A 26,222-nucleotide genomic window follows, 5' to 3' on the forward strand; every position below is an offset into this window, starting at 1 on the left:
ATCATATATCTACTAAAGTCCGATAATCATAATTTTTGACAGGATTAATGTTCTCGTCAAGCCCTACAAAATGAACGAAGCCGATTAACAAGTTGTGCTTGGGAAGTGACCTAAAAATTGAAAACGGACCGAAAGGGGATACCAAGAGCCCTTGTATACCTGGGATATAAAAAAGTTTCCCGTTTACGAAGCTATTCGCGACTGTCTAAAAGTATATTGGACGATCCAGATGTTAATAAAAAAAATTCGTAGAAAAGTTTAAGGCCCCGTTCCAGAACACCTTCTTAAAAAATAAGTATTTATTTCACATTTTCAAATTCAAAAATAATGTAAATGGAAAATAATTTTTAAATTTTTTTTGCACCGTATAAAAGATCTCGATGAGATCTATCAAACTAAATCCATATTAGTAGAAAAATTATTTGCGTAAACATATTATTTTTGAGTTTGAAATTGTCTTTTTAAAAAATAAATACTTATATTGAACCATCCAAAATTGAAACGGACGGCCGAAATCGCACGTTCCGCCGTGAGCAAGTTTAAGAACTTTGGAGTCATTTGTTTGTAAGTTTACGAACTTTGGAGTCATTTGTTTTAGGCCAGACCAACTAGTTGGGCCGAGCGTCGAGCAGCGTTAAACGCGCGAATCACGGACCTCCAACTAACTCATTTATCGTGAAAACAACGAGCAATCCACCAACTTATCAAAAAGGAAAACAAACAAATAATCTACCAAAACAAAGAACAAATTCGGGAAACGCAAACAGCACCGGGAAAAGGAAAGTCCAAGAGAAGATTACCAGAACCGTATATCTCAACACGTGATTATCATACTTCCTCCATTATCTTCCTCTCTCTCTCTCTCCACCCATTTATCTTCCTCTCTCTTTCTGATCACAAATCTCTCTCTCTCTCTCTCTCTCTCTCTCTCTCTCTCTCTCTCTCTCTCTCCAGAGCATTTCGAAATGAATCCAGGGGATTCGGATGGAGCCTCTGAAACATCCTCGGTGGCCGCCAAGAAGAATTCCAAGAAACCCAAATGTACGTTTCCTAACTCTTTGCATTTTTTTTCCCTTCTCCCTCCTGAATTTGTTGCAGCACTGTATCATCCTTCATGCATTTATTTTTGCTTTTATTTCTTTTACACTTTGATTACCGTTTCCTTGTCCAAATCTCCGAGATTTTTTTGTTGGGTAATCCATTTAACTCTGTATTGCATGCATAATTGCAAGAATCCCTTGTCGCCAATACGGGTAGAATGGTACCGGGTCATTGTGGTTTGTTGTCATTTTAATTAGGGCTGTATCATCTTCAATAATTTGGATGGCAATTCAGGAACAGTTGAAATACTTATGAAGAAAGTATGAATCAGATTAGGCACTTAATGGGCTGCGATTCGACATGCGTGCTCATAGGATCTTTCAATTGCATCATGGCAGAGGGCTAGGGGCTGTTTGATTGGCCGGATTAGACACGGGTTTGGATTACAAATAGGATGGGATGGGACAGCATTTTCCGGGCCTTTTGTTTTAAGGATTGGATGAATGTGCATACCAATGCTCTAGACTATCAATGAAGGAAGCATGGTAATGTGCACATAAATTGAATTGGGTCACTAGGTCTGCCTTCTCTGAGGCCATTTGGCTTTGATTTGGGGGCATGGTTCCGCAGCAAAACAGGTATAGGGGGCACTATTTCAGTGGTATTTTTAGAGCAGCCACTTTGTGCATATTGCCAAAGGTTAGGTCTGTCACCAATCCTCCCCCACCCATACCCTCGATGATTTGGGACTACATGGGTTCTGTTGTTGTTTTAAGGATTGGATGAGGCATTGTATATCTGTTGGACGACCAAATTCCAGAAATGTGAGCTGTGCAAGATGCTGAGCTGTGAAATTGGTAATCTCATCAATACTAGTTCGGTGGGACCATCCATCCTCTGAGATTACACATAACTTCATTAGTAGTCCGACCAATTAAACATGGCCTAATTAGAGGGTACATCGAAGAGGAAGTTGTATAGCAATTTTCCGAAGTTGAAAGGCCCTCAATTTTTGAAGTTCAATGTAGTAGTTATCTTCTTAAGCAAATTGTTCGGATCATGCAATGAATGTAAAATAAGAGATCTGAATGCCATGCAGTGAAGGCAATGATTAAGAGGACACTATTTTCTATGTTCATCATCGTTCGATACCTAAGACTTGCATGACTATAGACTACGGAGTCAGTATTTTGAGTTGGGCTTGGCGGGCCTATATAGTTCGGTGACAAATAAAATACACACTATTATTGGTTCTATATTTTTGAAAATCATATGGGTACGAACGCCACATTTGTTCCCTCTGGCACCATCCTTGCATCAGATTTTGTTTACACCAGGAGCCCATTCGTTTTGGAATTTTGGATTTGGATTTATAGGTAATGAGTGTAGAGAGAAATAGAGTAATGATTGAAAATATAGATAATGATTGGAGAGAAATAGAGAGAAAAATGAAAGTAATGATTGGAGAGAATAGGATAATGATTAGAATCTAAAATCCAAAACCCTTAAACGAACGGTCTAGTGTCTTGAGGCAAGTTGTCCTCAGGTTTACAGAACTACGGCTTTAATGATTTTTGTTCTGTACTTTGGTGGTCATGAATGAACTATTTATGCAGAGATTTGTTTTACTTTCCAGATTCTCGGTTTACACAACAAGAGCTTCCTGCTTGCAAACCAATTTTGACTCCTGGTTGGGTATGGTCAATCACATATTTTACTTAATCTAGCTTACAGAAAAGATATTGTCTCTAAATATTTATATCTAGTCACTTTCCTCCTGTCTCCTGCCATTCAGGTCATTACAGCTTTCATCTGTATTGGAGTCATCTTCATCCCTATTGGCCTCGCTTCCTTGTTTGCATCTGAGAATGTAATATGTCAAATAGCTCTTACTATTGAATTAGTGATGTTTTGTAATCAACATCTTGAAATTATGTATGAACTATCTCATTGTTTAATGTGCAGGTGGTAGAAATTGTGGATCGTTATGATAAGGATTGCGTTCCTTCAACTTATAATGGTAGCATGCTTGAATTTATTCAAAGCTCCGAAACCAACAAGACTTGTATCAAGACCTTGACTGTAAGTGCAATACCCATGTACAGATGACTTCAAATCAATTATGCTTGATCTTCTTTTCTGTGATTCACAACATTTACATGAACCCCTTTAATGCTTTTTCAGGTGCCAAAGAAGATGAAACAGCCAATTTTTGTATATTATCAGCTTGACAACTTTTACCAGAATCATCGCCGGTACGTTGTGTAGTTTCTTTGATTTTATGGAATCTAGTAATGTGGTTTGGTTCTTATTCATCAAATGGTTTTGTTTTCTCATAGACACTGGTCCGTCATTTTTGGTAAGACTTGGGCTTTAAAGTGTACACATAATAACTGGATTTGGGACTGTGTTCTGTGTTACCCAAAACGCATGCGTAGTACTTTCTTGTAAAGTCAAACTGGAATAGAAATATTGAAGCTAAAATTGGAATCTTGTGCTAGTATTCATTAGTTGTGGCATAAGAGGACCAGAGCAGATTAGAAATGACATTTTGATCTCTAAATATGTAAAATTCAACAGGATCTAGGGTGTAATTGCCATTATTTTCTGGAATCTCATGGTATGATAACAAGTTCTGACCAATGCAATAGCCAATGATTTAGTAGCAGGACAAGTCAAAGGATTGCTGTGACTCTTTGCTACCCACCTCTGGTTCTAGCTTTTTCGGGTCTATGCAGCCATGGTCTTATAATTACACGACATTTGCAGAATGGTTTGTTTCATGTAGAAGACCAAAGAGTTTGAGGCCTGAAAGAACAAGTAGTTTCATCAATGCACTATTGTTTTGGGCAAAACATAGATACAAAAAAGTACACCAGAAATTCTACGGCATTCCCATCTTATTTATCTAGTTTTGTTTACCTTTTGATATATTCATTGGGAAAAATTAAGTGTTTCTGTTTTCCACAAGCAGATAACTAGGACCAACACTAATAAGTTTTGTGCTAATGATCTCTATGAACTTCGTGCTAGCAGCACGGGCTAAAGACTGACTTTTCTTTTGTTGTGCCTTTCTTATCATGTTAGCTTTTTCCTTGTGATTCTTCAACCATGCTTTGATATATTTTCCAATTCAAAGATGCTGAGATTTTTTCTGTTTATTACATTGCAACCTTTATCAAGGACTGTTGAAGACTGGAATATTTAACCCCTGAATCTCTCATGTGGAGAAAGTGGACCGTTCCGTTCTTCTTACATTTTCGCTTGTTCTGTTGGTTTTGGTAGAAAAGTTTCACTTGTCATTCTTCCAAGTGTGGAAGTCTTTTCACATGTATCCTCTGATTCCATATGCGTAAACTTACATTCAAAATGGACGTCCAATTTGTTATAAACTACTAGCTGCCCCAGTATCTGTCAAAAGTACGTAATCCAATATTCATTCCAAACTCAGCTTCTGATAAAAGGTTGTTCTTTCCTCTCTGAGTTGTGGCTCTCTCTCTTCAGATATGTCAAAAGTAGAAGTGACAAGCAATTGCGTAGCAAGGCATTCCAAGACAGCGTAGAAGATTGTAAACCTGAAACCAGCACTGAAGCTGGATCAATTGTTCCTTGTGGCCTCATTGCTTGGAGTTTGTTCAATGATACGTATGGTTTTTCTAAGTATAACAAAACTATACAAGTCAACAAAAAGGGTATCGCGTGGAAAAGTGATAGACAACACAAATTTGGGTCTGATGTGTATCCTAAGAATTTCCAGCAAGGTTGGATTGGGGGTGCGAAACTCGACGAAAATGTTCCAGTATGTATATATTTTACTTATTTCACCTTCTTGTGTCTTTCTAGGTTTTTTTTTTTAACTTGGTTTTCCATATTTTCCCTGTTTGTTTCCATTTTTTCATCTTTATTCTGTATCTAATAGTTAAGTGAGCAAGAAGATCTTATGGTTTGGATGAGAACTGCCGCATTACCAAGCTTTCGAAAGCTATATGGAAAGATAGAGGAGGATCTTGATGCTAACCAGAACATAACAGTTGTAATTCAGAACAACTACAACACCTACAGTTTCAGTGGAGACAAGAAGCTGGTCCTTTCAACTACAAGTTGGATTGGTGGGAAGAATGATTTTCTTGGTGTAGCATACCTTACAGTTGGTGGACTATGCTTATTTCTTGCAATAAGCTTCATTCTTTTGTATGTCTTCAGACCACGGTAAGTGATGGTTCTTATGAAGTCTTGCCAATTGCGTTGTCAGATTGATTGAGGTTCATTTTCCATGTGGTTGCATATTCATGTCTCTCTTGGGATTTAGGCTGTGTCATGCTGTTTCCTGATGTGTTACACCGTAGAATCCTTGATTATGTTCTAAATAGACTACATCCCTTTTTTCTTTTGAGAATGTTTCTGGTTGTCGACCACGTGAAGAGACGGACTATGTTATTATATGACTTCAACACTTTCATTTTGAGGCTGTTGGCATCGTTTGGAATGATATTGCCAATGCTAAAGAAAGGAACTGATTGGCCCAAAATTCAATTTTGTTTAAATTAGGCCATATCTGAGACAATGAAGTTGCAGTTGCTTTAATTTGAATTGAGGAGTTTCTGTTTCAAAGAAAAAAACTCAGTACTGTTCTTGGTAGTTTTCTTTCCAGGCTATGAGTTCCGTCGGAGAATTTCATCCATTGGGAAGTTTTACTCCTGGATGCAAATTCAAATGACGTCCTGAGTTTCTCAATTGTATGATCAAATAGGTTTCAAAAATTTACATGGCAATGCTTTTATCTTTCGAAACTTCTTGTTAGGTTTCAATGTAAGCTTAGTTCTCTTTTTTTTTTTCTTCTGATTTTGTAACCTTAGCTTTGATCTTGCTACTGAGTTAATTATTTTTTTTCTCTTCATTCAGGCCTCTTGGGGATCCATCTTACTTGTCATGGAACAAAAATCCTGCTGGGACTCTGAACTAAGATTTCTTCATTGATGCACCACTATAGTCACTGGCCTACCCCATCGATGGATAGCGAAATGTTTGGATTTTCGCTTTAAAAGAAGGTTGCTGCGTATGAAACCTCGTCTTTGAGTTTCTCTTGGGAAATTCTCTTTGCCATGGAGGAGTTTTGACCTGATTGTGAGCTACTAACTTCATCTTTGAAGGCTTTCGTTAGTAGTGTACAGAGGGGAGATGTTATCGAATGGTGGTTTTCGTTATTTACTTTTGCGAAATAAACTTGTTGGCAACGACATTGATTGATAGGTTGTAGATGTCATTTTTCCAATGTTCTGTTTTTCCATTTATTTCTATAGGTTGTAGATGTCATTTTTCCATTGTTTTGTTTTTCCATTTATTTCTTACTGCCATATAGCGAAAATGATTAGGGCCCTTTGGCTTAACTTATTTGTGACTTTTTAATATAGTTTTTTTTTTTTTTTTTCTCTCTTGGATTTTGCTACATAGATTTGGGTCAAAGTTTTACATGACATCATTCAATGAGAAATGGTTGATAATTTCAATAATTCTAGTATCACATACACTTACACACCCAAATACACTCACACATGAGTGGTGGGTCTCACACACACTAACACTTCAAGTGTGTGTGAGACCCACCACTCATCTGAGTGTGGGTGTGTGTTTGAGTGTATAAGTGTATATGGTGCTAGCAAGGTTGATCACAAATTTGATAAAGGTAAAAGAAATTCATGTAAGATGACAAAAAAGACTCAAAAAGTTGGGGGGTTTTTCGTCGTCTTATTTGAACTTTTAGCAAATTTGGTCTGTAATTTTATGTTTTTTGGGTTTCTCTCATCGAGACGAACTCTGTAATCTAAAAAATTAGAATCAAATCTAGCAACAATTAAAAGAGCAAACAACTAAAATTGCAAAATTCTGGACCACGTCCTGGTAAATCGAGCAGGGGGCCAACCTCTGTTATCTAATTGTTCGGTACAGTGACAAATTAGTCAGTTTGATTATATTTTTGTGATCCTTCAAATTGCAAAATTTTATTTGTATTGTTTTCAAAATAACGTAAAATAAGACAGGTTCACAAGCTTCCAAAAAATTGCTACTCCATCGATTTATATCTTGCGAAGAAATACAAAGTTCTTTTAAAGATTTCATACCTTGTGATAACAAACATGTATGAGAGACCATTTTCTAATTAATGAGAACTTTTGTAGTGTGAAACTTCCAATTTTCAAATTTAGGAGTTTAAAACCCCTCAGGTATTAACTATTTCCGGGCCAATTCGCTTAGAATTTAATTAGGACCTCCAAAGGGGGCGGTGGAATTGATTTTCCACAATTAATGTACATCGGCTTATACATCTGAGTCATAAAAAATAAAAATAAAAAACTTAAAATTTAGCTCATGATTAAAGGAGATTGGTTTATTCACGGAGGAGCCGTGAATAAGCCATCAGCCGTCCGTAGGTTTTTTCGGAAAAGTTTCATTAAAATCCAGACCATGTAATGCATTTTGGATGCGTACGATGTTGCTCATAAATAGTTATTCATGGAAACTTCCGTAAAAAAATAATCTCGATTGAAGATCACACGTCGGTTTTGTTCCTAATCATCCCCAGATCAGCATAAAAGTGAGAGTTTAGCTCATAACATCACCGAATTAGCGAAGGATTGATTGGTTTACGAGAGACGAACAAAGATTAGAGTCTGATCCAAAAAAAAAACCCAAAGATTAGAGTCGGAGAGAGAGAGAGGGGACAAAAAATGGGAAAAATAAAAGGGCTGGTGGAGGGAGACCGTGGTCCGATACAATCCCACTGCTGGACTCATCCACCCGATTCTCCTCCGTCGAAATGGCCACCGCCGTTCCCTTCCACGTCCCCCGCCACTCTGTCTTGACGTCGGCACCGGCAGCGCTCGCGCGGGTCCATTTTCATTTGCAAACGCTCTTTTTTACGGTTGTGATTTTTGGCTTTCTGATGTTTACGGTTCCATTGCTGTGGCTGTTTATATCGTTATTATACTTAATCGAATCCAATCCCGTCCCTCTAAAATGGCGCCAAACTTGTTCTTCGACCAGTTATGCACTTGTCCAGGTGTTTGGACTGACTTACATGTACATTAACTAATTTCTTTTCAATCCGGTCAAAGGCAGCAGCTGAGTCATGTGCATAAACAGGACTATCTTGACCAAACTTATGCTTCTTTGGGATATCTATATGTAGGGGTGATTTGGATTGAAAAGTAGAACAGTAATTTTTTTTTGTCTTTTTGTCTTTGTTAAAAAAAAATTCTTTTTGTTAGTTTTGTATCAAATTTTTGTGACTTATTGTTTCGTCTCGATAAGAGAAATCAGAAAAGTAAAATTTTTGATCGAAACTCATAATTTTTAAAAAAAAAAATAAGTAAAAAAAGTTCTGCTTTTTTGGATGCTTGGTCCTGTGCCGGTTGCTTTGTCCTCAGCGGCATTGGTTTGGGGGCTTTATGGGCTTGACTTTTCTGGGCCAGATGCACTAGACTGTGAGTACTAGGTGAATAGGCCCATCTTGTACTTCTTGTTCTTTTGCTTTGAGGAAAACCCATGAATGGGTCTGCCATGTTAAGGCCCCGTTCCCGAAAGAGAAATAAATAATTATTTTAAAAAATAATAATCTTAAATTTAAAAATTATGTATTTAAGTAAATAATTTTTTTATTAATATGAATCTCGTTTGATAGATTTCATTTAAATTTTTTATACGGTGCAAAAAAAATTGAAATTTGATTTTTCATTTATATTATTTTTAAGTTTGAAAATATGAAATAATTACTTATTTTTTAAAAAGGTGTTCTGAAACGGGGGCTAAGGGTATACGAGAGATGATTGTATGGCCGATTCAATCAATGGGGTGAGTAGAGTCAAGAGTATAATTTGATACTATAGCTCTTCAGTTTAAAGTGATCCAGAAAATACATTTTTCGGCCCATGAAACAAAGCAACATTTTTTAGGAAAATTCTTATGTGCATAACTAAGGCTCCTGTGAGAGATTACCATGAAAAAGGTGTAATTGCAAAGAGAAGGCCTGCACCGAAAAAGCAACGTATATCTATATGGCCATCTCTCTCTCTCTCTCTCTCTCTCTCTCTCTCTGAGTGTAACGCTTTGAATTTTGGAAACGTTAAATGGACAATTTTATTGAAAAACTAAATAGAGTCTGGCTCATTATTACATCATAACTCTCACAAGAGTATTTTTGATTAAAACATGGGAGGAAAACTAAGGTTTCTATCTACTGTTCTGCCTGCTCCTCCATCCTAGTCAGCTCTTCGGCTCCGAAAGCTTCCAAGGTGTAGAGTTCACCATGTTCATCTACAAGGTCTGACACATTATACCAGCGTCACCACCAATATAATATGTCAGGGTCATCAAAGATAAATACGATGAGCTACAAAAGCTCAATAGAATAAACCATACACACTAACCCTTAACTTACAACAATAGATCATAAAATTTAATGATTTCCACATAGATCATGCATTTTTGACAAAATAGTTAATCAATGACACATCCACATTCACTATCCAAACTAACGTTGGTGTCTATGATTTTCTGAGTTTCTCCTACGCGACTTGTCGTAGACCGTGTCACCATTTTTCATATACCAAATCAATATTTCCAAATCGTTTTTGACACACCCAACTTCGGTTCCACCGCTTTGGGTTCCCGAGAATCCTCACAATGGTTCCGCCGCTCCGGATTCCCATTGGCACACAAAAAAATGGAATTTGGCATTGGCTCCTCTCCACGGATGACCAATCCACAATTCAAAACCCTCGGTTCCGCCGCTCCGGATTTCTGAGTATCCCACAATGATTCCGCCGCTGCGGGTTCTCATTTGGATTTTCGAAAATCATTAAAACAATTGCGTAGGCTCCTCTTCGCGGATAACCAAACTAAAATTCATCCCTCGGTTCCGCCGCTCCGGATTTTCGAGTATCCCCACAATGATTCCGCCAGTCTGGGTTCTCATTGGGTTTTACGAAAATGTTTTCACACACACACACCACACAATGCGCTGCCAAGTTCGGCCCCATTGTGGTTTCAAAACTTATCTTACATTAAACACACCTTAGGTGTCATGTTTTTACTTTCTCGGTTTTTGTGTCACGTTGCATGCATAGACTCCGCGGTAGGGCTTTCCACATACGTAATCTTAAATCATTCATTGTAATCTTGAAACTAAACTAACAAGATCATCCAACTCTATATTCTTAATCATGCTTAAATCACTACTTAAAAGCATAACGCCACATGTACGGACGCCCTTGGAGTGGATACCACTTATGCTTTATCACACATCAAGACAAATAATCCAAGTAATCACGTATGCATGCTTATAACCATTTTAAAAATCAAAATCCAAATACTTCTAATCAAGCGATAATATTCTAATCTTTAAAAATCCGTTCTCTCCTCCCCGTGGGAAGTTCAAAACAACACATATTTATTAGAGTAAAAGTCAATTATTCCAACATGGTTATACTTCTATTAGCAAAATAAATTATTAACTATCATACATTTCAAACATTATAAGCAATAAACAACTTCATATACTTAGAGAAGGTGGTTAGGGATATTCTACTTATACTTAGAGATAGGGGGTAAGAATATCCTACCGTTCTTCTTGGCGGTAGGGCGGCTACGGAAGGTAAGTTGACGATCGGGCGGAGTAATTTCTTACGGTAAGCTTTCGGTAGTTTCGAAAGAGAAAGGTTTCTCTTGAAACTAGTCTTTGACTAAAGCTTCTAACTTTTGGAATCGAAAGGGTGGTCGAGTGGTGGTTTAGTGGCGGCCTAGGATGAGTTTCTTGAAGAACTCAAGAACAATAAAGAACAAGAAGAACAAAGTAAGAACACAATGATTTCTAGAGAGAGAAGTTGAAGGATGAAGGTGTGAGTTGAATGGTAAGTGAGGGGTGCTATTTATAGCAAAAACTTGACCTTCTCTCTCCCCCCCTTAGCCGAATTCTCTCTCTCTCTCTCTTTCTCTCTCTCTCTCTCTCTCTCTCTCCCATGGATTTTGCTCTATTGATAGATATTGCTGGGTTTAGATATCCACCACCTGTCATTCTCATTGGATGCATTTTATTGTAATCTTCTGGAGTCGCTATGTTCCAGCCGTAGTTGAAGTCTATCGCGTGTTGAGGTGCTAGTGTAATATTTTCTTGCCTCACTATGTTGTGAGCACCTTTCTGTGCAGCGCATACAACGAATGCCCAACATGTATCTGTTCAGCCCATTACACAAGTTATAAAAGTTGCAATTAGTATATCCAAAAGACATGCATTATCAAATAACTTACCGAAAGGTCCTGGTCTCAGACTGGGTTCGTTATGGGGCGATGATCAACTATCATCTTGAATCGCCCCGTAGTAGATAGGCCCCATTTTAGCAGCGTCTTGACCACCATTATTACTTATATGACCCAACAAAGCAACCTAGTAAATTGCATAACAATTCAGTCTAAATGATAGATCTATGAACAGTACAATAGAGACAAAATATCAAGCACTGGAAATAAGTGAGAGGTAATCATAAGAGAATATTCAATTTCTCACAAACCTAACCAATAGCATCAGTTTCAATTTCTCATAGACGAAAAATAACCATTGTTTATGCAAATACTCAAAAAAATTTCCAGTTTCAGCTCACAGAGAGAAAATACCAAGCACTGGAAATAAGTGAGCAGTACTCATAAGAGACTGTCCAATTTCGCACAAACCTAACCAATAGAATTAGTATCAATTCTCACAGATGAAAAATAACCATTGTCCGTTTTGCAAATTGTCAGAAATTTATACAATATCAGCTCACTGGTAATGTTGCAGCTCGTCATTAATTTTGTGGCTACATGTAGACACCCCGATCTGACTTCCCGATCGTTTTACTTTGTTCTTCGATTTCTTGATTCCCCGATGATGAATCAGGTCGAAAACAGTCTCGAGAACTTGGAATGGCTTGAGTTTGGCATGTGAGGAACCCTTTCTTAGCCCTTAAACCCTTGAATCAGAACCTGGACCTTGGGTTTGAATGTCGCGCGACACACTGGGACCCTCGCGCGATGGTCCATTTGCCAGGTGGTGGTCAAAGTCAAAGCTTTGACCATTGACCCGCGCGGGGTTGGCTGAAGCCTCGCGCGATGCTCTCACTTCGTCGCGCGATGGTCAACACCTGTCATTTTCACCCAGATTGCGTGGTGGTCAGGGGGCTACAGGCCTATGTGACCCCGTTTTTCTCGGCTAAACAGCGTTCTGGGGGGGCTCCCCTTGCACCACCTCACCCCCCATTCTCCCATCACCTTTGCCACCCCACTCCTCCACCAAGCAATTGTAACCAGCATTGTTGGCTGGTTACAAGGCCTTGGCTAGCCACCAATTAACCCCTTTTTTCTATAAATACCCCCCCCCCCCCCCCCCATGCTTCCTTGCAAAGGGTCACCAATCTCTCTCCAAGAAAGAAGAAGGCAAACTCAAAGCACAAACATCTCACACCCCACTCATTCCCACATAATCACCCTCCAAATCTCACCATCTCATCATTCAAGCCATCTCCAAGACACTCAAGCAAAGGTATAATATCTTTCTGCTCACTGTTCGAACCCCTGAGGGGGGCTGGCAGGGTCAAGGCTGGTAATCGATACCAGTTCTGGCCCTAAAGCTAGCAGGGTTTCAAGAGCTGTTACCTGGGAAACCCTCGCGCGATGGTCCCATATACTCGCGCAACACTTCTGTCTGCGTGAGATTGGACCACGTGGGGAAGGGACCCTGGTCTTTAAGTTTATTATCGTGTTCATAGTCTTTTTAAAGTCTTTTAAGGAGCTTTAGCTCACTGCTTTGTTGTTTTGCATGTTGAAAATCATTGTTTAGCTTAGTTTATAATACCTCTTGGTTTAGAATGCTCTTGGGACGCTCCTGAACATGTCTCAGGGCCCTAAGTATGCAAAGCAATTCCTGGAAGTCCAGTCTGAACAGTCGCGCGCCTGTATCACTCTGTCGCGCGATGGTTCTCTGTCTTCCAGGGACTGCCCTTGCATGAGCAGCTTGGCCTTGGCCTCTGTTTAGACACCCCCACTGTTTAGGGGTTGTGTTTTCATAATATTTCCATTTGTTTGCTGTAATATTGTTTACTTTCAAGTACTTATAAACTGCTTGGTTTGCACCTGGGTGAGCACTGGTCCTTCCAGAGCCCAGAAGGGGGTGAAATTCAAACCATTGGTGAAGCGTCAATACTCGCGCGAGTATATGGTTGTGTCGCGCGATGGTTTGCTTGCATGCAGATGAACTCACGCATGCAAGCTGGCTGTTTGTTCGTGCCAAAATCATACACAGCGCTGCCTTGATGTATGATCGACGTTTTGAACTTCATTCCATTTATTACTTGTCATCTCACTAATCCATGCCATATCTTATCACATCCTGCAAACATGTTACAGTATTAATCCCCGATTAACTGTTTCCCCGCCCTAATTGGCTAAAAATTGATTAATCAAAATAGAATCGCAAACAAGCATTTTCGCAAATGCCTAAGTAGAGACCGATCTCCGGATTGGGTGAGAGGGGTGCCATAAAACCCTTCCCCTCTTGTAACCTGGCTCCCGAACCCAGATATGGTTATGACGGGCTGGTTCCTTAACTTTTTCAAATCAAACAGCGCGACAAGTGCTTCGAAATACGGTTCCTTGGGTGTCGGACCTTCAAACCCGAGTGGCGACTCTGTATTTTTGCGAGCGCTTGTCGTCTAGCTGAAAGCGCTCCCGCGAACCGGCACTTTTCTCTTTTAGGAGGGGAATGGAATCCCTTCCTAGGAAAGAAAAAGGGGCACGCATGCCCACACTACAGTTTCTTCTGGAGATGTCCCACTAAATTCAATTTCTTCTCAGTACAACAGAGTTAGACTCGAATGGATTAGTTGCTGACTGAACGATGGCAGAATCATGGTTGAATCAGCGCTTGCAGCTAAGGCATAGGCAATCCGTTTGGCTTGCTCCATGGCCAGAGCTTGGGGAGAAGGGAAGGCAATTATCGAATCGGATGGCGCTACTCTCATCTAGATGTTATCTCTACATACAGACAAGGGGGATTGGAGCATACAGACTATCCTTGAGGATATTTTTGCTCGATCTACTAATGAGGATCATATTTTATGCTTTTGGTTACATTTTCTTGTGAGTAGGATTGAGAAATATGGTAGATATAAAGTCCCACTAAATATGGGACGTACAACACTATAAGGATGTCGTGTTGTTAATTCTCCCGTTATTAGTCTAGTGGGATTATTTATCACAAGGAATAGTATAGCCTTTCCCCTTAGAAGCCCAATCAAGGACCCAGATGCGAAAATGGATATGGGACACGAACACAGTGAAAGACACCTCATAAACTACAGCTAAAATAAAAAGATAAGTGGCCAATAACATATCGTCGAACAACCAAAATGAAGGAAAATTAACTTAGCAAAAGAACGATCTCTAGCACTAATTTGGTATAATTTGATCCATCAAAATACTAACAAGTAACAACAAAGTGAGTTAAGTTTGCTGCCATTTGATTCCAAAAATAAGTTTGATATGTTATGAAGTGACCACTTGGTGTCCACAGGTGTCTCAATTGAGGTTTGTCCTTGACGTGTCTTGTAGACGACCCCTAGTGATATAATTGTTTCAATACGCCTCTTGGCATGTCCCATATGTACCCCATGTTTCCCTTTGTTTATGTGTCCTTGGCATGTCTTAAATGAATGTGGCAACCGTTTAGGCATGTTGATTCGTCATAGCCTTCTTTGTTATTTCAGTCAAACAACTGGTGCTAATGCATTCTGAATTCTGAAAGTATTTGCTGACACCACATATGGTTTTTTGAGTCTGCTTCGTTTGCTCCGATGTAATGGAATAACGCCCCAAGCGTAGGGCCTAAAACGTTTGTTGAAGCATAATAAATAGGAAATCCGGGATCGTACCCAAGGGAATATTATATGGCGTGCTCGGATTTGTAGATGCAAGTAGGGGCTTTCAGCTTTAAGACAGCCAACTTTGTTTTACTTTAACGGTGGAAATAAAAGGGCTAAATTAAAAAGTAATTAACTAGAGAAAAGATAGGCTAGGTCTATGAATTATTAACACCCAAGACCCGAGCTAAATCACACTCGTCACCCAATTAGTCAATTTAAGTTTCTTGGTTAAAGTTTTCAAATTGGAAAATAAAATGATTTGGGAATCAAGCTAGCTCTAGAATTCATTTGGCAAAAACCTCGTGCGAAAGAGCTCTAAGCATCATGTGTGGTGGGTAGGCGAAGCTCCCACCTACACATGATCAAAGAGGTTAACACCTCGGTGATTTGACAAATAAATCCGAACCCCACATCAATTTTCAAATCAAAGTTTAAAGCTTTATTGGGTGCAAAATGCAATTTTCGCCCGAGCCATGAGGTGCTAATCACCCCATGACCTAACCCTTGAAACTACTCACTCATATCTAGAGAGATAAAAGCAAGTGAAAAACTACTTGACATAATTGAAATAACAAGACTAGAAGAAAATTAGAGATTAAGATAGATCAGGAGAAGATAAACAACTTTAATTAAGGCAACAATAACAAAAAGTAACAACTGAGGGCAGAAATTGAAATATTCAAAACTAAAAAATGAAGAACACTCAAGAACAACAAGAACAATTTGAATCTAGATCTAGATCTAAAATTAGGTAAGCAAATCTAAGTCTACTTTCTATATATTCTACTTGTTTGTACAAAACAATGACATAAGCTTTTATACTCTGGGTGATCCGCGCCTGGAATATTCCCAAGATGATCCGAAAATCCACCTCTAAGCCCCTCGGCATCGATGGCAACGGCCTTAGGGTGCTCTGCTAACATGCTCGGCATCGATGGACCTTGAAACCTTACATCGATGCCGAGGTCCATAGCTCAGATTTTCTTAAGTGCTTCGGCATCGATGGATCTCCATTCTTCCCATCGATGCCGAAGCCCATAGCTCGGCGCTCTGGTTTGCTGCTGCCTTGGCCATCTGCTTCTTGCTCGGGCAAATCTGGTTCTACTCGGGCAACTCTGGTTCTGCTCGGGCAAATCTCCACAGCATCTTATTTTCATTCTCTAAACTTAAGTAAAGATTGCATTTTAAACCTTTCTTTTACCTTTTCTTTACTTTAATTTATTTAATGAAATAAGGAAGTACCCCCCATTTGGAAACAATGGCATTACCAGAATTTTGAGATTTCAATCCAATCAAAATGTTGACCCCCAGCTTTTAGTGTAAAACAGAAAACAGCACACTTTTCTATCGAATAAATGGCTCAAAACATGACCTTAATCTTTGAATAAAATCTTGCAATTTTGAAGTTGCTCTTAGAAAAATTCAAGGATTAATTACCGTCATTTTTTATCTCGAAAATCGATATTTTTTCGAAAAGTGATTTTTCCATACTTAGACAGATTTTCAGGGGCCGATAGGGTCTTCATTGGTTCCTTGGGTACTTGGACGCACTCAGGCCATGGATGATGTCAAAATATGCCTTATTCACACGATTTCCCTGAAAGTACTAAAAACATACCTTATGAGTAAACGCAATTAAGAAGCAACTACTTAAGCGATGAAATTAACTAAAACTAGATACTAGCGCACCCTGCATTGCATTAACGGGTGCTTATCAGAGTCACCATCTCAACATGAAGTTTTGAAGCTTTATCATCTTGTTCCTTCTGTTAGGGGTTTAGATATAGATTGCCTGTAACATATGGGATGTCTCCAAGCCCTCGTGTTGTTACTAGCATAGAGAAAAGGTTAGTGTTGCAAGTTGCAACTAAGAAAACTTTAGCAGTAGTAGGTAACACCCCAACACTTAACGGGAGATCAGCAATATAATTGGAAACACAACGATTCAGATAGCCCAAATCCCCCTCCCCCCCCTTCCCTCCCACCAAATGAAAAATTGTACAATAATATTGACTATTGAGTAAGAATTGAATAACGTGAACTAAATGAAATCAATCTGTCATCTTAAATTTTGCAGGTGGAAATATGCCAGGTTAAGGGTTGCTGAATGTTTCTGAAGTTATCGTCTGCAAGGCATCTTCCCATGTATGTGTGCAAAATACAGGAAACACTCAGTAATTAAACTTGTAAACCTTTTGTGTGGATATGCTGTTGAAGATAGACATGTACCAAAGTACTAGCAATAATTGGTTTCTTCGTTCTAGTGTGAATTGGTTTCTTCGTTGTAGTGTGATGATGTCAATCAAAGTATATAATGTAACTATTGTTGTAATGTAGATCCACACGTGTTGATACCCTAAACTTCACATTTCCTCAAATTCAATTGAACATGAGGGGATAGAAATCCATTTTTTACTACCTCAAGAGAAGGGGAAAAAATGAAAAAGAGAATCAATGAAAATGCATAACAATTAACCTAGTTATAGAGGATAGAAGTTGAAGGGAAAATGATTGAACCTATGGAAATTTAAATTTCATAACAATGCAGAGAGGGAGAGAAATTGGGAAACCTTGAGAGACTGTTGAGGATGGAAAAAGGAGTTTCTCAGTGAATCTGGGTCAGGTAGATTTCGTGGGAGATGATGACTATATCGGCCCGTTTGGATGCGGGTAAAAAATGGGGGTATTAGTTAATAAGGGGGATAAGATAGTAGGGGGTATTAGTTAATATGGGAGGGCCCATATTGATGTGATGTTTATGGAGGTGCATTGAGTAAGAATTGAATAACGTGAACTAAATGAAATCAATCTGTCATCTTAAATTTTGCAGGTGGAAATATGCCAGGTTAAGGGTTGCTGAATGTTTCTGAAGTTATCGTCTGCAAGGCATCTTCCCATGTATGTGTGCAAAATACAGGAAACATTCAGTAATTAAACTTGTAAACCTTTTGTATGGATATGCCGTTGAAGATAGACATGTACCAAAGTACCAGCAATAATTGGTTTCTTCGTTCTAGTGTGAATTGGTTTCTTCGTTGTAGTGTGATGATGTCAATCAAAGTATATAATGTAACTATTGTTGTAATGTAGATCCACACGTGTTGATACCCTAAACTTCACATTTCCTCAAATTCAATTGAACATGAGGGGATAGAAATCCATTTTTTACTACCTCAAGAGAAGGGAAAAAAATGAAAAAGAGAATCAATGAAAATGCATAACAATTAACCTAGTTATGGAGGATAGAAGTTGAAGGGAAAATGATTGAACCTATGGAAATTTAAATTTCATAACAATGCAGAGAGGGAGAGAAATTGGGAAACCTTGAGAGTCTGTCGAGGATGGAGAAAGGAGTTTCTCAGTGAATCTGGGTCAGGTAGATTTCGTGGGAGATGATGACTATATCGGCCCGTTTGGATGCGGGTAAAGAATTTGGGGTATTAGTTAATAAGGGGGATAAGATAGTAGGGGGTATTAGTTAATATGGGAGGGCCCACATTGATGTGATGTTTATGGAGGTACATTGAGTAAGAATTGAATAACGTGAACTAAATGAAATCAATCTGTCATCTTAAATTTTGCAGGTGGAAATATGCCAGGTTAAGGGTTGCTGAATGTTTCTGAAGTTATCGTCTGCAAGGCATCTTCCCATGTATGTGTGCAAAATACAGGAAACACTCAGTAATTAAACTTGTAAACCTTTTGTGTGGATATGCCGTTGAAGATAGACATGTACCAAAGTACCAGCAATAATTGGTTTCTTCGTTCTAGTGTGAATTGGTTTCTTCGTTGTAGTGTGATGATGTCAATCAAAGTATATAATGTAACTATTGTTGTAATGTAGATCCACACGTGTTGATACCCTAAACTTCACATTTCCTCAAATTCAATTGAACATGAGGGGATAGAAATCCATTTTTTACTACCTCAAGAGAAGGGAAAAAAATGAAAAAGAGAATCAATGAAAATGCATAACAATTAACCTAGTTATAGAGGATAGAAGTTGAAGGGAAAATGATTGAACCTATGGAAATTTAAATTTCATAACAATGCAGAGAGGGAAAGAAATTGGGAAACCTTGAGAGACTGTCGAGGATGGAAAAGGGAGTTTCTCAATGAATCTGGGTCAGGTAGATTTCGTGGGAGATGATGACTATATCAGCCCGTTTGGATGCGGGTAAAGAATTGGGGGTATTAGTTAATAATGGGGATAAGATAGTAGGGGGTATTAGTTAATATGGGAGGGCCCACATTGATGTGATGGTTATGGAGGGAGATTAAATAATAAGTTGTTTGGATGAGATATTAGAAAAGGGGGATTAAATAGTATTTTGTTTGGATAGGGGATAAGGAAGGGGGTATAAGGAAGGGGGATGATGTAAAAAGCTGTCTAATGACTATTTTGCCCTTGTGCAGTATTAAATTAGATTATTCATTAAATTAAATATATAATTATAAAATTCAACATATTTTTTATTTTTTAGACATGATTAATCAAGAATTATTTTACTAATATAATAATTATATAAAAATAAATAAAGCATTAAAATTTCATTTTTTAAGTGCTTTATTATATTTATGTTTATTTTTTAAAAAGAAAAATTCTAAAATCAGCCCATTGGGCTGACGATAGTAGGTGTGTGAATATGTATTAAAGGATGTAAAAAATACACAGAAATACGTGTTTTTGTTGTCTTGTAGTGTGTTTATCGTCAGTCCACTGGGCTGACAATAGCAAGACCGTTTTAAAAATTTTGAAATTTTAAAATGTGAAATTACGTACCTATTATTTGGATAAAAAAAATTAAGAATATCTTTGTTGAAAATGTTTAATACAAATACTTAATCATGTTTAAAGTAGGAAATTTTATCATTTTTTAAAAATGTTTTAAAAAACCAAAATTTGTTGAAATTTTTAAGAAACCAAAATTTATAAAATGAATGGAAAGTAGATGGTGGTTAGAAACATGTGGGTGTTAGTTGAAATCATGTGAGGAGTAGGTTTCAACAAACTATTTATTTTCAATTTTTCTATAAATAGCACTCATTTTTTTATATCTCATCCCACATCTCATCTTCATTTCCTAAGTTCATTATTATTATTTTTTTCTTCATTTCAATGGCACGTCGGGCTTGGAGCGAGGAGGAGGAGGAGGATACGTTGTTAACAAACCTAACGAGCCTTGTAGATCAAAGGGTTTGGCGAACTGACAACGGATATTTTCGCAATTCCTACTTGAGAGTTCTTAAAAATGAGATGCGAGTTTCTTTCCCTCAAGCAGGGATAAACGAGATTCATATCGAAGGAAGGATCAAGAAATGGAAGAGTGATTATCACATACTAGACGCTATGCTTAGGCATCCTGGGTTTGGGTGGAATCCAAATGAAAACAAACTAGTGGTGGAAAATGAAGTTTGGAATGAATTTGTTTAAGTAAGTACTCTTCAATTTGTTTTCAATTTTGTATAAAGTATTGTTTTGTAAATTTTGTTAATGTTTTAGTAAAATTTATATGTAGGATCACCGACATCTGAGATATTTTCGGGACTGACAATTTCCCTATTTCAATCGATGGGCCTATTGCTTTGTTTCTTAGGAGAACTAGAAGTTCGAAGTTTAAGGCGGGCATTGGAAGAATAAATTAAAAGTTGTGATAATAAATGTATTGACGAATAAATTTGTAGGCTTCCTAATGTATCTCAAGTGTTTAATTTGATTTGAGATTAGTACCCTTTGTAAAAATAATGTAGTCTTCATTTCCAAATTACGAAATTAAACTCATAACTTGCTTACAAATCGAATAGATGTGCGAACAGAATACAAAGTCTTAAAATTACAAATTTTTACAAGTTTATTCCGAATCGAATAAACGTGCCAATAAAATACAGCATACGAATCCTAAGACAAATATCCCAATAAAGTATGCTATCAGACTTGTTCGATGTTGATCTGCCAAAGCAATTGCGAAAGCGGAAGCACTGTCACTTGATTGACGTTTGATTGGGGCCAACTGCATCTCTTGATTCAGCCGATATCTTTCCTCATGAAAATGTAACAATGCTCCTTCTGCTTCCTTGAACGTGTTGTACAATTTCTTCAAGTTCCCCGGGCATGCATCTCTTCAACGTGTTGGACACAGGACACAGTTTGGACACACGCATACACACTGTCCAATTCACACACATGGCTACAAGTAGCACAAACTAGGAGAAAACTGCACTGTACAGTTTGGACATAGGACACAGATTTGCATGCTGTTTTTCTATAGAACAGAACAGAACAGCCTTAAAATTTGCAGAAAACTGCCCAACAGAACATCATTACAAACTGTAGAAAACTGCCACCAAAACTTAATAAAATAGCAACTCATAATGGGATAAGTCTTGACAATAATTCTATCAATTGGCTCAGATATTTCAATTTTCAAGGTCAGTTTTCTTGGTTACTACTTATGTTGCCGAACGGTCGTGAACCCGTTGACCCTCACAAGTGTCCTACCAAGATGAGTGTATACCCTTGAGTGTATTTCCATTTCATCACAGCCATATAATAGTAGGCGCCGTTTGGTTGGCATGCATTTATTCTGTAGTTTGCACCCACGCACACACTGTCCAACTCTTTGGCCAACAATTTGCAGAAACCAAGCTAAGTGTAGAAACAACAGAACTAACAAACCAAGCTAACAAAAAACTGCAGAAACCAACTTGGAGCATTTCCAGAATTTCCATAACAGAAACCAACCAACTAGGAAAAGGAAAACATCCTGCTATTTTCTGTAGTCATCTATCCACAACACTGCTTCAAAAATAGGTCAGAAAACATTATGCCCTACAGTTTGCACACACACAAACACACACACATAGCAGAACAGAAAACTGCAGAAACCAACTTGGTAGTGGACTATAGCATCACAATTATGAACTCAGAAAACTGCACCAAACTGTAGAAAACTGCAGAAAATTCCAACTCACTACACTGCTATAACCATGCACACACCTGGAATGGTCAACACACGCACTCACACACAGCACAGTTGAACCTGCAGAACAGCTTCCAATAACAGCATTCTATTACCACAAAATTGCTTGAAAACCAAGTAAACCTCATGACAAGTGCAGAAAACAAGTTGCAAGCCCAGAATACAACTTTCTAAATGAAGAGAACAGCATGCAAACCCCTTAACAGAGTCAAAGTTGAGGAAAATTGAATTTTTGCTCAGAAAACATGGGGTCAGAAACCAACACACACACACACACCTGCACTGCTTTGCACATAGAGACTATATACCCACTAATTTGTGCACCTGGTCCACATATGAACATAACCGCAGGTGAAAATTGAATTGGGCTCAGAAAATATTTATGGAATCATAAGGGTACTCTTGGCTGCAACTAATGTTACCCCGCTAAGGTATCTACCTTAATTAAGAAATTAATTGATTCATCATTGCCCTAGTTGCAAGTATGACACACATTAGTTTCCAAAACCTGTCATGCAAGAAATATTCATATTACATTCCACATTTCCAAAAAATTGCATCAAATGTAGCAACATAAGGCATACAAATTATTCAACTAAAACTATTTATTCAAAACTCTAAATTTCACCTTTTCAACTATTTATACATAACTACAATTATGTATTCATAACTCCAAATATGAATGGGTTTGACACACGTCTACAAAAAAATTTCAATTCCCAACTATTCATTAGTTGACAAAATTCTAAAATAAGTTGAGCAGAGGTCAGTTTGACACTAGGACAAGTACCCATACCCAATATTCCCACAAAAGTCCAAGAAACATAGCAGCTGAGACATGCAAAACCATATATCCAAGTTAGCAATGGCACTTGCAAAAATACCCATCGCAGAACCACAATTTGTCTATTTTGCAATTATATCAGAAAGGCGTTCACATAATGAAGTGATCACAGGCAACAAAAAGCTCTTCCATGTTGTTAGTAATTAACTACAGAAATCAACATTCACTAGGAAGAACATTCAAGAAATGATAGACCTCTTCTTCATCAATTACTCTTGCTTGTATAGTCGTATGTATCATCCATTAGCTGAATTGAGGGCTCTATGCATTAGCTTAAAATTAGGGCAGTACTGTAGAGTTGTGAATATATAGTTGATACTAGTGAACATATGAGTGTGAATGTGTGTTTTATCTTATCAAAACTCTTTAGAAGGAGGCTTGAACGTGATCAACCCAAAAATTAAACCAAAAACACAGACATTTGTAAATGGGATTAATGAAGAGGGTAAAGCCTCTTTTTTCTTTTTCCTGTTTTTGATTTGTGTTTTCAGTTGCTATCTCTCTTTGGCAGTCTATAGAATCTGAAAACTAAAAAATAAAAAACTTCTCTTTTTGGCAGTCGCACAATCCATTACAAAACTAAAATCTAAAAACAAAAAAATTGAAAACAAGAAATCAAAAATAAAGAGTCGTCTTCATCATATAATCTGTGAAGTAGTTGGCTAATCTCTCTATACAGCAGCATTTTGATTCGACCCATAAAAATCTACGAGTCTCTACAAAATCAAGACCTGGGTCTTGAGGAGGACGACATAGTTGGCTGTTTCTTGGAACAAATAATACAAAATCAGAAACCAAAAATATGTCCAGACCCAGTCCATGGAGAACACAAAATCACAAGTAGAAGAGAAAACCCACACATCCGTACTCGAAAATCAACAAAAAACGAATCACACAACAAATCGAGGCTAAAATCGGTTAATAGAACCTCATACCTGACTTAATCGAGGCTAAAATCGGTTGCACTCACCAAATCGCCACTGCTCTGGAAAACGAAACCACAATGGTGGGCGACAGAAATGGGAAGCTGGAGGTGAGAGAAGGGGGATAAAGAGGGGTGAAATCGTCCAGTTTGAAAGGGGATTAGGGGGGATAACTCATGGTCACCTCCAACCCTAGCCGAAGATAAGACCGCCGATGCCCCCTTTCTCCGGTCTTAGCCAAGAAACGGTTTTGTGGAAAACCCCTGACTTTGTGGCTCCTAAACGGGGGCAACGCGTGGGCCCCTAGTCTTGTATAGGAGGGAAAATTAATCCCACCTCCTGTAGTATGGGCACGCGCCCCCGGAAATTCTATTTGTAAAATCGGGCGCGGCCCTTTTTGTTTGGAAGAGCGCGGCGAAACGCCTCTATTCAGAGTCGCCACTCGGGTTTTAGCAGTGAGAGCACCCAAGGAACCGAACTCGAAAAACGTTTGCCACGTTTGTTTGATTTTGAAAAGGCTTGTAGACTGGACCGTCGTCACCTTCGATATTTGAGGTTCGGGAGCCAGGTTAAGAGAGGGGAAGGGTTTTATGGCACCCTTCTCGCCCAATCCGGAGATCGGTCTCTACTCGGGCATTTTGTAAAAGCGCTTGCATTTCTCTCTCATTTGATCATTTTTTAGCCAGTTAGGGCAGGGGAACAGATAATGGGGATTAAAGCATTATAACAAGTTGTGATTTCTGTGGCAAAATGTTTATGAATGGCTTGATTGCAATGCTAAATATAGATTGAGAACAGGCACTGAGCAAACTGGACAAATTGCAGTACGCTGCCCCGCAGGGGCGTGAGCAGATTCTACCAGCATGCACTGGCCGAGCCACTGCATGTTGATTTGACTTGCGCACGCCACAGGGAGACGGGCGTACTCCACTCATCTAGTTTCACAGTCCTTGTTTGCAACCCTCTGGGCTCTGGAAAAGGACCAGTGCACACCCAGGACAAACCATGCAGTTTAAATAAGCAGGATATATATTTACAGACAGCTGGGATGGCTTGAAGCCATGAACATAGACAAGAAACCCCCTAAACAGAGTGGGGACAGAAAAGAGGCCAAGACTGAACTAAGATGCAAGGGCCAGCCACTGGATCCTAGCTTTAACTGCCGTACGCCAGTCATGGACTGCCGTACGCACGTTTGACCCTAATCCAGTGCTTGGCTTTTACATCATCTGGGCTCTGGAACATGACCAGAAGGATCCCAGAGGCCTTCCAAACAGATAAAGAATAAGCAATAACCTTTGTATCTAAACAGTTCTAAACACACAGAAAGCAATAAACTGGTTATTTAGCATGCAAGGGTGATTGACAGAAAGATAGAGCAAAAGGAATGACGATCCATGATCCCCACGCCAGTGGTGCTCGTACTGCCATAACTGGCGTACGGCATAGGGTTACTGGCGTGCGCCATGTTCCATCTGATACGATTGTCGTATTTTACCAGTTTGACGCCAGGACTAGCATTACTTACTAGCTTGGGCCTCACTGGCTCCCCTCAGGGGCCAAAAACAGAAAGGGACACAAAGGTGGTATACCTTTTTGTTTGAGGATTGAAGGTGGTATTGAACTTTAAAGCTTGGAGATGGAAGCTTAGATGGTGACTGGATGTCAGCAGGGTGTGTGGAAGTGGACTGTTTTCTTTTCTCTTTCAATGGAAGAAAAAGAGATAGAGAGCAAGAAAGGAGGAAGGAGAGAGCTTCTACTTCTTAATGAGGCCAACCCCTTGCAAATGAATGCAAGGGGGGTATTTATAGAGGGGGAGTGACTGAGATCAGTTTGATCTAGGGCCTTGTTTGGCTGGTTAAGGCAAGGTTGGAGCCTCCCATGCATTAAATGCATGGGACTTGCCTTGATGGGGGGTGTAGGAGAGAGAGGGAACGTCTCTGCCAAGAGTAATCATCAGGGACGCTGTAGCCGACGTCAGGGTGGCACAAAAGTCCCGCCCAAGTTGCTGAATAAAGTTGATTTGACTGGATTTGACTGGCGTGCGCCACTATTAACTGGTGTGCGCCAGTAAAAGATGGGCCCCTGGTCGATGACTGACACGTGGCAGGTGACTGGCGTACGCCTCCAGGACACTGGCGTATGCCAATTGGGTTTTGCTGGGGCTATTTGGCTCTGGTTTGAAGGGTTTGAAAGGGGTTTTGAGAGAGGTTCGGGACGCTCAAAGCTCAATCACACATTTGTCCTTAAACTGTTTTCGACTAAGATCATCATCGGGGAAATAAAAGATCGACAAATAACGCTATCTGGACAGTCCAGAATGAGGTGTCTACATATAGCAGCATCCAAACGGGCCATGGATGCTCTATGATGACTATATTCGTACCAGCAGCAGGCCCACTGCACCAGCAGGCCCAACCCAGCCCATTTTCTAGGGTACTTCCTTCAGAAATGTAATCATTACTTTTTGGGCTCCAATGAATTTTTT

General features: G+C 38.9%; 1 protein-coding gene, 2 long non-coding RNA genes and 1 other non-coding gene across 9 annotated transcripts; 3 read left to right on the forward strand and 1 right to left on the reverse strand.

Annotated features, from left to right (window-relative positions):
* The first annotated feature begins 685 nt into the window (after window positions 1-685).
* LOC131335494 (ALA-interacting subunit 1-like) lies at window positions 686-6,465 on the forward strand. 6 transcript variants are annotated; one of them, XM_058370882.1, is made up of 9 exons: window positions 687-821; window positions 955-1,041; window positions 2,678-2,736; window positions 2,837-2,911; window positions 3,007-3,123; window positions 3,226-3,296; window positions 4,546-4,840; window positions 4,961-5,250; window positions 5,944-6,465. In XM_058370882.1, the coding sequence occupies exons 2-9, from the start codon at window positions 966-968 to the stop codon at window positions 6,002-6,004; spliced, it is 1,044 nt and encodes a 347-aa protein (XP_058226865.1). In that variant the 5' UTR covers window positions 687-821; window positions 955-965; the 3' UTR covers window positions 6,005-6,465. The 6 variants fall into 6 exon arrangements, 4 of the variants coding, with proteins under 4 accessions (XP_058226865.1, XP_058226875.1, XP_058226886.1 ...); XM_058370892.1 differs by having other exon boundaries at window positions 701-807; XR_009202536.1 differs by lacking the exon at window positions 687-821 and having other exon boundaries at window positions 848-1,041; window positions 5,944-6,291; window positions 6,342-6,465.
* LOC131309336 (small nucleolar RNA snoR100) lies at window positions 1,571-1,678 on the forward strand. Its single transcript, XR_009194970.1, has one exon. It is a non-coding gene; the product is annotated as a small nucleolar RNA snoR100 (small nucleolar RNA).
* A 2,717-nt stretch (window positions 6,466-9,182) lies between the features above and the next one.
* On the forward strand, window positions 9,183-14,896 carry LOC131335519 (uncharacterized). Its single transcript, XR_009202540.1, has 3 exons — window positions 9,183-9,329; window positions 11,290-11,894; window positions 13,880-14,896. It is a non-coding gene; the product is annotated as an uncharacterized LOC131335519 (long non-coding RNA).
* Window positions 14,897-21,316: 6,420 nt separating this feature from the next.
* LOC131335524 (uncharacterized) lies at window positions 21,317-24,064 on the reverse strand. Its single transcript, XR_009202542.1, has 2 exons — window positions 23,139-24,064; window positions 21,317-22,562 (listed from the first exon to the last, which is right to left on the reverse strand). It is a non-coding gene; the product is annotated as an uncharacterized LOC131335524 (long non-coding RNA).
* Between the last annotated feature and the right edge of the window lie 2,158 nt (window positions 24,065-26,222).

This window comes from Rhododendron vialii, chromosome 1a (assembly GCF_030253575.1).
Source record: "Rhododendron vialii isolate Sample 1 chromosome 1a, ASM3025357v1".
Lineage (NCBI taxonomy): Eukaryota > Viridiplantae > Streptophyta > Magnoliopsida > Ericales > Ericaceae > Rhododendron > Rhododendron vialii.

Bases quoted from the DNA above. Each gene is read 5' to 3' on its own strand.
- LOC131335494 (XM_058370882.1), top strand. From the start codon at position 966: ATGAATCCAGGGGATTCGGATGGAGCCTCTGAAACATCCTCGGTGGCC. The intron at 1,042-2,677 runs GTACGTTTCCTA...TTTACTTTCCAG, and splicing joins GAATTCCAAGAAACCCAAAT to ATTCTCGGTTTACACAACAA. The intron at 5,251-5,943 runs GTAAGTGATGGT...CTCTTCATTCAG, and splicing joins TTGTATGTCTTCAGACCACG to GCCTCTTGGGGATCCATCTT.